A 10,377-nucleotide genomic window follows, 5' to 3' on the forward strand; every position below is an offset into this window, starting at 1 on the left:
AAAATCATAATCTTAATTCCTAAGTTGTAACAGTTCTTATCTTCATTGTCGAACGTCTTGACCCTAACCAAATCTCTCCAATCCATCCTTGCTTGCAAACTTCCATGTCTGCTTTACACCTAGCCATTCCTAACTCCACAACAAATAATCCTTCTCTACCACAAATCTATCCAAAGTAACTTACCTTCCTCCTACTCTTCCATCCAACCAACTCTACCTCAACACAACAGCCTTCAAGCTGCACCCCACCCATAACCTCTCAATTGACTCTATAGTAGCACTTAAGCTAGATGAATACAACCCATCAACAATTAACCTCAATTAATTTGCAAACCAATAAATCGAGTCACCTATGAATGACAACTTTAGGCTTGGTACAAGATTAGTGATTTCCTCACAAGTATGTACCAGGAATTTGCAAGAGACGTTGACATGATACCAACTAGCTTGCGAACAATAACTCTGCCTACAAACATATGCAAATAACATGCAGCGAATGACGCATTATCCTTGCAATCAATACATATGCAGATGGCAACCCACATGTAAGCAAGAATAATATATATGCTACAAGTGTGATAAACAACCTATTAATATAAGTACACATAACATGCAATCTACTCGCAAGTATAAAAGAACTTTAAGAGATGTGAACATCTGCAAACAGAAGGCACATACTAAGAACTTTAGTAAATTTGAACATCTGCAAATAGAAGGCACATATTATTTATTGATGGGATAATAGTGGTAGATATACCGTACATGTGATATGATCCCTTATAAACATAGATATACATATGACACGATGTCCACAAATAAAGATCGAGTATTTGTAACAAAAAAGAACTCCTACAAACTACTCCTACATAAAAACTTTGCAGCACACATGACAGCTTGAGTATGGGCACTTGTGATATGCATAGTAGCCACCTGTGGGTAATGGCAAACATACAGGAGAAAGTATTAGTTCACCAGCAAGAACACATGAAGGGATTGTTGAGGGATGTGACTTGACTTGCAGTCAACATCAAATGGACGCATTAGCTCGCTTGTAAATAACAACAGGAATTATAAGTAAAGAAATCACAGCATATGTGGGACTACAACAAATACAAGTACCTACGAGCTATGTGAGAGATCCTTCATGCACTTAATAAGCCATTTACAAGCAAGTACAAAAACCTTGTGATGAATGCAAACATCTGTATATAGTGGCAAATAATCTATAGCATTGTGTCATGCCACCGAATCTACAACATTCATACAAACGGATAAAAGGTGTTCACAGGATCTTCGAGGAAGCTCATGTATTTTCTAAATATGACAATCATATGCATCATTAAGCATATTTCCATATTAAAGAAATACCACATGTATTGAAATATGCACTCATTCCCTCACATTATGCATGTACACGTTGCAAAATACAAAGAGCATCATGTATTTGCATATTGCAACATATAAATGCATCATTCAAACACTAAATTTGCATGTAGATATGTATGGACAATTGTTAATGTACTTGCATATTTTACATACACATCATGCAAATACTTCATACATTATAATAAAGTACTGGATCATCATGTAAATGCATTATGTAAACAAATGCGCAAATGCAAAAGGGCACATATATGCATATCATATACTACTATATTAATCTACAATGTAATATGTAAAATATCATACACTGTAACTAAACAACGTCTAAATACAAAATGCATCATATGTGCATACATGCAGATATATTACTCTGCATTCATACCATCGCCACATAAAAACTTATTGTTAAATGTATACACAAGTATAAACCCACATGGGTCTGGCGAGGATGTAGTATGCACAAACATGATATCAGAAGATGCTGTATGGGTCAACTAATAAATTTAATTTCATGCTCAATCCACCAATGCGAGTAAATAGGAGTCAAAATGGGTTCAAACCATCAGAAAAAATGTAGTCATGCCATTGACTAAAATATTTATTTCATACATTCATATTAAACTATCAAGGTCTATTAAAAAAATTCACTAAAAAAAGCATAAAGCAACAAAATAAAATCACATATAAATATACCCTGATGATGACTGTGTTGATAGAAAATCTCAATCGGAGGGGATCACAAACAAAAAAAAAAGTGCATCACAAATTCCCATAAAATTCAATATAAAAAATATCAAAAATCAAAATTTTAAAAATTGAAATAAATCACCAAAATATTTATAGCAAAATCTATTCACCTTCAACAACAATTTATCGAGGTGGACAAATTTAGAAAATTTTTCATCTCACAAAGAGCCAATGTTTAGTAGAGATTATCACTACGATTCATACTAAAACAGTCTCTTGCTAGTAAAGACATGGAAAATATCTTATAATTGGTGGTTACACCACCAAATGGCACCGCAGGTAAAATTTTACAGTCGGGATCCTCTAAACCATTAGGTTTTACTGCCGAATGGCACAACTAAATTAAAGTCATGGTCATTGTCAGAGCTTGTATGCTCCCCAATGGCTTCAAATCTTTTAGATATGAATCAATAGTATATAATCGATAAGGCATAAAGCCCTCTATTAGCTAAGATGGATTCAGATTTGTGCCCTTAAACAAGCATTCATCCCAAGTATATAAGGTACCCTTAGACGAAGCAACCCATGGTTGCCGACAAGGATCCTTCTGTCAGGTTGGGTCGACTACCTCGTCTGATTAAGTAGACCAGGGACCATGATGACCCGGGATAATGAAACCATGATATCTTGATCGTGTCTATCATCACTTCTCCCACCATTCTCTTGAAGTACAAGGAGGTGAATTTTCAATTTTAAATATCAAAGTTCCAAATACCAACGCATGTTGCTACTATACACCAAATGCCATGTATATCTACATATCTATTCGACGACTAGCCTTAATAAAAAGTTTTCTCTTGTCACTGTGACGGGTAATTAACTATAGGGGCTTACGCTTATAGGAAACCATAATTCTGATCATAAAGTCCTAGCAAAATGAGGGCGAAATCTCTGGGTAGTGTCATATTTCAAACTCAATTTTCCTTCTAGAAATTTCCCATGGAACTGTTAAAACTCTCTTGAATGACCTGAAAATAAAGAAAGGGGGTCATGGAGAGGCCGGAGCACAAATTATCGGAGCCCACTTCTATGATGATTGAGACAGTGACAAACAAGATTAAATGTGTAGAGCCACTAAAAAATAAAGCACAAGTGATTTAAAGTTTAAATTTATATAGTGCAAGTATCTCCTTTACTTGTAGGAACTTTTATTAGGTCCGGTGTAAGGACGTAGAGGAACGTCCAGTAGGAGGCAAAATCCCGCCAAAAAACTCGGTATTTGTTCGGTATTACTAGGTATTATTTAATAATAACGAGGAATACCGCTCTGTGAAGATGAATACTGAGTTATACCGAGCTATACCGTGCAATACCGAGTTGTACCGAGTTTTTTCTAGGAAAAACTCGATACAACTTTTGTACAACTCGGTATTGCTCGGTATAGCTCGGTATAACTCGGTATTGGGTCTTCACGTGATGGTATTCCTCGTTATTATTTGGTATTGCTCGGTATTTCTCGTTTTTTTTTTTGCGCGATTTGGCCTCCGACCGGACGTTCCTCTACGTCCGGTCGGAGGACGTAATAATTGTTCTACTTGTAGAGGGTGATTCCTTCCGCCAACATACAACGGTGTGAAATCCTCCACAGTTTGCAGTTCACCATCAAAAAATAGAATCAACTGAGACATCAATTGGATACGATTTTTAGTCTTAAGGACCTTCGAACAAATCCTTAACATTTTTCTAATTTGCTAAATAAAATATGATGAAGTTTACAAAATATTTTATTCTCAAGCAAATTGTGTGTTACGTCAATAGAAATTTATGATAAGGAAAGTCTTTCTTATCAACTATTCAAGCGAACGAATCATATTTGAAACTAAATTGGTTAGAAGCATTAATTAAATTTGACTCAATTTTGATCACCCATTAGCTCCCAAACAAAATTCTTTAATTGAAAAAAAAAAAAATTAGAAATACGTATAAGTTAAGTTCAATCCCCCAAGATTCATTATCTTTAGCATTTCTATATTTTTTGACGTGGATAATATTCACTATTTGGTTATAACAAGATGATGCGAATATTTAGTCAAATGTAAGTTCTTTTCAGAACAATTATTTTTTGTCTAAATATTAACTACTTTTAATAATAATTATTATCCTTACACTTCATTTAAAAATTTGTCTAAATAATTTTATCAATGGATGAAAACGCACGCGTTATTCATAAATATCAGTCATCCAAAATTCAGCAATATAAGAGGTGAAGTTTCCATGATAATTTGTGCCCCTCAATCATACCAATTCACCTTTTAAAGCCCCCGTCACGAGAAATTATTAGGTGCGGAGTGCAGACGAGGAGAACCGTCCGCACATTAGTATAAAATCCAGCTAGGTACCATTCGGTACCGCTGGGTACCACTAGGTACCGCTTGATACCCTATATGTGTGCAGACAGTGCTCCCCATCTGCACTCCTTACCTAATATTTTTTTCCCGTCACACTCCCTGCACCCAAAGCCTGACACTAAAGCGAGAGAAACTAAAAATAAGGCTAATAAGCCATAAAATAAAAAATTCATTCCACTTTCCCTAATTCTTCCCAAAAAAACATCCACTCTTTTTTTAATTTCCCACTAAACTGCTACCATAATTTTTATGCCTAAACAAGTTCCAGACGCCTTCTGACCATTAGTCAAGATTCTCAAGCATGGATCGTTCCAAAAAGCAACGACGGGTATACTTTCTTTTCTCTTCGCCAACTTTATCATCTCCCTTTCGACCAATCCTGAGCACACAAAAGGCATCTGTTATTTGATGCCGGGCTGAGCCACACGCCCCTCCTTTCTTTACTCACCTTTGGAGATTCTACTCCATTATTTATCTCCCCGTTTTCGTCACCCACTTCACCAATAGAAGGAAGTCGATAGTGCGGCTAGCCGGAGAAGAGAGTGGCAGTGGCCCTGGTGGAGATAAACTGTTTGGAAACTTTACTCAACATTTGTACTGCATTTGTTCGCACTTGGTACTATCCGCAGTACATCTCTAATCCCAAGTACTGTTTAATCGAAGAATTTCCAAATCACATTGGCAAAGTTCGGTTCTTGTTGGATAAGTAGAAGAGGAAGAGAGGGAGGAGGAGCATGCCACATACTTGGCTGTCTGCTTGAAAGCGGGAAACCCAGGTAAGATTTTCTCCCAAGTAATGAAATTGGTACAGAAGATAGTATATTTGTGGCTGAAAGTATAGCATCTGCGAGCTTTTATAAGGAAGATAAAGGATACTGCCCGGATTGCTCGCACTAATATGGCTGATACCAAGGAGATTCGGGAGATCAATAAAGGAGAGGACTTGGAAGAGGCTATGGAGGCTGTGACCTCAGATCTTAAACAAACTCCTCATTGGAGGGAGCAACTTACACTGCGAGGCATAGTCGTCAGCTTCGCAATTGGGAGCTTATACAGCGTTATTGTGATGAAGCTTAACCTCACCACTGGTCTCGTGCCGACGTTGAATGTGTCAGCTGCTCTCCTTACCTTCGTCCTCCTCAGAACCTGGACCAAAGTCCTTGGAAAAGCTGGCATCATGTCGAAGCCGCTCACTTGTCAGGAGAGCACCGTGGCTCAGACCTGTGCTGTGGCTGCATACACCATTGCTTACGGAGGTTCTAATCCAAAAGCTTTGTTCTTTGTAATATCAGAATATTGATGTTAACTCTCTGTTCTATGTTTTCTCTGACAAAGTTTTTCTATTGGATTTGTTGGTTTGTGCAGGTGGGTATGGGTCTTATTTGTTGGGGCTGAGCAAGAAAATTTATGAAGAAGCAGGGGTTGGTGTGGATGGAAACATGGCAGGGAGCTACAAGGAGCCTGGGATTGGTTGGATGACTGGGTTTTCATTTACTGTTAGCTTTGTCGGGATCTTTATTTTGGTTCCACTCAGGAAGGTATTCAGTTTACTTCAGATGACATGAGCAAGTTCATCTATCTAAAGCACAATGTTCTTTCTTTTTTTTTTGGTGAATGTTGAGTGCCGAAGCATAACTTTGATGTAGGTAGGATTCGATTTTTAGATTCTTGTCAATAATTTTTTACCATTTTGATCAACTCAGCTAGCTGATATTCAGACTTCATGGATCCATATCAGCAAGATTTCAATTTCTTTTTTGAACTGCTGCGGATATTGTCTTTGATCTGGCACCTGTTAAAATTGTGTTTGTTTTCTCTCTTTTTTGAAGAATCAATTCAAGAACATCTTGGAATTAATTTGGAAAATAAAACTTAAAAGAAATCTCAGTTAATTTTCTGCAACTTAGAACCTGTAATGAGATTTAATAGCCTGCAGCTGTCAAAGTTTTATTTCACTCTGTTCTTTTGCTCCAAAGATCTTTAGTTAAGGGGTAATTTTAATGTAAGTGCAAGTAAAATCTTTTGTAGCACTTTGGTCAATATTTTACTGAGTGTCCATTAGTTGGTTTAAACATAAAAATCGTTTCAAATCGAACATATTCGGTTGATATGGTTCAGTTTATTAAGGCTTGTTGGATTTTTTATTTAAGAGTTACCGTTATTTGGATTAAGCCTAATGGTTGATTGCCGGGTCCCAAGACCCGAATAAGAAAAATAGAAGGCTGCATTAGGTAGGTAATCGACAACTAGTTTAAAATTTGTTGAAAAAATAATGACATAAATCTTTTAATACATTGTTGTGGGCTCCGAAAATTCGACCTCGGCCTCCACTCGCTTTTCTTATTCGGCGAGGGAGTTTTAACGAACTAAGTTCCGGGGTAAATTTTGGAAGGCAGATGGGTTTGTAGATAAGATGGTTTTTGTTCAGAGGTCAACAATTGTGTTAATGCTAATGATTCGATTTTAAAATAAAAAACCTTTGTTCAACCAAAAAACCAAAAAGTTTTCTAAATAAAAACTCATTTATTTTAAGTACTCTATATTTAAATAAACTTTATTATTCATATTCTGTTTAGATAATAGTTTAAAATTTCCTCATTTTATTAAGATTTCAAAATCTGGTTAAACCAAAACCAAAATGAATAAATAAAATTTTATTACGGTTCAGTTTGATTCAGCTATAGCAATAATTTTGTTTGTTCACTTTTACTTATGATTTGAGTCGATTGTTTAATAAATCCATCTATCTATTCATTTGAACCGATCCGATGCTCACTTTCTTCTGTATATTGTTCCATATTAATACGAACATGGTTCTAAAACAAGACCCTGCTGCTTAATAGTTCTAACCAAATGTGCAGGAATTTTTTCGCTGAACTAAAATACCAAAAAATCTCCTGCAGGCTTGTACATAGCCAATTTCTAAATTATTATGTTTGCGTAGGCTTGGTTCATAACAAGCAATCCAAAGCAGAATTTTAGTTGGACGCTGCCTGTATCTGTCCTTCAATTAAACAACTGTGCACGCAGTTAATTTTGTAGTAATTGTGCAAAATTTTTGAGGCCTTCTTCAATTTTCAGATGCTAATCATTGACTACAAATTACCTTATCCAAGTGGCACTGCAACTGCTGTTCTAATTAATGGTTTCCACACATCCAAAGGGGACCAAATGGCCAAGTATTTTCTCCCTCACCTTCTTCCAAAGATTCAGTGTTTACATGTGTGTATATCTCCTTAAACTTAATGATAACTCCACCCTCAGGAAACAGGTGCGTGGTTTCATGAAGTACTTCACAGTAAGCTTTCTGTGGAGCTTCTTTCAGTGGTTTTTCTCGGGAGGAGATGCCTGTGGCTTCGCTCAGTTCCCAACTTTTGGCCTTAAAGCTTATAAGAACACGTATTCATTGATCTGATTCCGTTTTCTCCAAGAAAATTCATTCATAATGTTTAATTCCTTTAGTTCTAATTATTTGAGCAATATTTGCTTTGCAGATTCTTCTTTGACTTCAGCCTGACTTACATTGGAGCAGGGATGATCTGCTCCCATATTGTAAACATTTCTCTAATTCTAGGAGCAGTACTTTCATGGGGAATTATGTGGCCATCGATAAAGAACCTGGAAGGGGATTGGTTCCCTGCTAACATTCCTCAAAGCAGTATGAAAAGCTTGCAAGGATATAAGGTCTAAATAAATGCATGCTAACGCATTTGATTCTCGTTGAACTTTCATAATGAACAATGCCGTTGATATAAAGTAACCACTTTTCAGGTTTTCTTATCTATTGCTCTTATTCTCGGAGATGGCCTGTACAATTTCGTCAAGATTATGTCTATCACGTTGAGTAGCATGCTTTCCAGATACAAGCAGAAGAAAAGCAAAACAGGTAAATTAAATGACACCTTGAGCTGGAAAAACTTGAGCACCTCATCCAATTCCCAGCTGTTTACAAATCCACCTTTTGCAGCGCCTACAGATGATAATCTATTACTAGATGAACTTCAAAGAAATCAACTGTTTGCAAGAGAAACCATGCCATCATGGGTTTCATTCGCCGGCTTTGCAGTATTAACCACAATTTCCATCATTGCCATCCCCCACATGTTTTCACAGGTTAAATGGTATTACATTATCATTGCTTACACCCTCGCTCCGGTTCTTGGATTCTGCAATGCCTATGGAACTGGCCTTACAGACATGAACATGGCTTACAACTATGGTAAGGTAGCTCTCTTCATCATTGCAGCTTGGGCAGGAAAGGACTCAGGTGTGGTTGCTGGTCTAGTAGTGTGTGGTGTAATAAAGGCCGTGGTGTACATGTCTGCTGATCTGATGCATGATTTCAAAACCGGTCATCTCACTCTCACCTCCCCACGATCAATGCTCATTAGCCAGATCATTGGAATAGCAATGGGTTGTATCACTGGCCCTCTCTCATTCTTTCTATTCTACAAGGCTTTCGATGTAGGGAACCCTGATGGAATCTTCAAGGCTCCTTATGGTTTGGTGTATCGAAATATCGCCGTACTAGGAGTCCAAGGCTTCTCAGCACTTCCTCGACATTGCCTGCAGCTTTGCTGTGGCTTCTTCAGCTTTGCTGTTGCAGCAAACATAATGAGGGATATATTGCCAAAGAGGTTAGGGAAGTGGGTACCATTGCCAATGGCCATGGCAGTTCCTTTTCTCGTCGGTGCCAATTTTGCAATCGACATGTTTATTGGAACTGTGATAGTATTTGTGTGGCACAAACTTAATAACCAGAAGGCAACATTGATGATACCAGCTGTGGCTTCTGGTTTAATCTGCGGTGATGGAGTTTGGGTTCTTCCTTCATGTTTGCTTGCCTTACTTAAGATCAAGCCCCCAATTTGCATGTTGTTCGTGAATTCTTAAGGTGCCAAAGTGAAGGATATATTGAGTTGTTTAGTTAATGTTTCAGCTGAAGAATCAGAATAAAGCACCAAGTATCCGATATATATGATGAAGCGATTGTAAATTGAATTCAGATATTTCAGCGTGCAATAATAAGCAATTTTTCTGAGCTAGCAAATAAGCGGCTGACAAAGCTTGGTTTCTTATACCTCGGAGAAAAATAAAGTAAAATATGTTGTAAAGGAGAATATTACATAAGAACATTTTGATTTGCTTCATATGAGAAAATGTTTACCTTGACTTGGATAGTCCTTGTTCTAGCAAGCTAATAATATTTCCCTTTTTACTCTTTATTCACTATGCTGACAAACACCAGAACAAGTTTTTTCATTTTACGTTAGCACAGACTAATGCTTTTTCGCTACTATCATATTCTGCTTAAATTCAACTCATATGTTCAACTCAAGAGTCCAAAAGAAAGAAAGCAAATTTGCATTCAAGAGAAAAAAAATTCTCATATAAATAATTATAAAAAAACAAAATCATATAAGCATTAAAATAAGAAACAAAATTTTATTACATCAAAAAAATTTTCAAAATTATTTCACATTGGAAACAAACTAACAAAAGGGAAATGAAATAAATCAACTATAAGAGCAATAGTTAACACAAAACTCAATGGAAGTCTAAACAAAGATGTACAATTTGAATTTGAATAATAAGTTAACTAAATAACTACTCAACTCACTGATATCATCATTATATACCATATGATGTTAGTTAGAACAATATTAACCAAATCATGAAATAAGTAAAAAGTGCAACAAACATTAATTACATAAGAATAAGTAATAATTTTTACGTGGTTCGACTATAGTTTACATTCATGCCTAGGTGTCCTCTACATCTAAAAATTCTTGTATAACTTGCAATAAAAAAAAAACAGTTACTCCTTCCAAGATATGAAGCCTTCATTCCAAACACCTCTTCAAGTATAGAAAAATCTATTTATATGACAAAAATAGGG

General features: G+C 36.3%; 1 protein-coding gene across 4 annotated transcripts; it reads left to right on the forward strand.

Moving 5' to 3' along the window:
* The first annotated feature begins 4,871 nt into the window (after positions 1-4,871).
* On the forward strand, positions 4,872-9,703 carry LOC110094868 (probable metal-nicotianamine transporter YSL9). 4 transcript variants are annotated; one of them, XM_020820203.2, is made up of 8 exons: positions 4,872-5,254; positions 5,340-5,734; positions 5,844-6,016; positions 7,560-7,657; positions 7,743-7,877; positions 7,973-8,162; positions 8,250-8,364; positions 8,446-9,703. In XM_020820203.2, exons 2-8 carry the CDS (start codon positions 5,377-5,379, stop codon positions 9,369-9,371), a joined length of 1,995 nt encoding a protein of 664 aa, XP_020675862.1. In that variant the 5' UTR covers positions 4,872-5,254; positions 5,340-5,376; the 3' UTR covers positions 9,372-9,703. The 4 variants fall into 4 exon arrangements, with proteins under 4 accessions (XP_020675862.1, XP_020675863.1, XP_028556815.1 ...); XM_020820204.2 differs by having other exon boundaries at positions 5,344-5,734; XM_028700982.1 differs by having other exon boundaries at positions 4,872-5,734.
* The last annotated feature ends 674 nt before the right edge of the window (positions 9,704-10,377 follow it).

This window comes from Dendrobium catenatum, unplaced genomic scaffold (assembly GCF_001605985.2).
Source record: "Dendrobium catenatum unplaced genomic scaffold, ASM160598v2 fragScaff_scaffold_1608, whole genome shotgun sequence".
Lineage (NCBI taxonomy): Eukaryota > Viridiplantae > Streptophyta > Magnoliopsida > Asparagales > Orchidaceae > Dendrobium > Dendrobium catenatum.

What these genes read in the sequence shown, in the direction of transcription:
- LOC110094868 (XM_028700982.1), top strand. Translation starts at nt 5,377, where the DNA reads ATGGCTGATACCAAGGAGATTCGGGAGATCAATAAAGGAGAGGACTTG. An exon ending in ATACACCATTGCTTACGGAG is followed by an intron (nt 5,735 to 5,843) that starts GTTCTAATCCAA and finishes TGGTTTGTGCAG; the next exon opens with GTGGGTATGGGTCTTATTTG. An exon ending in TTTTGGTTCCACTCAGGAAG is followed by an intron (nt 6,017 to 7,559) that starts GTATTCAGTTTA and finishes TTCAATTTTCAG; the next exon opens with ATGCTAATCATTGACTACAA.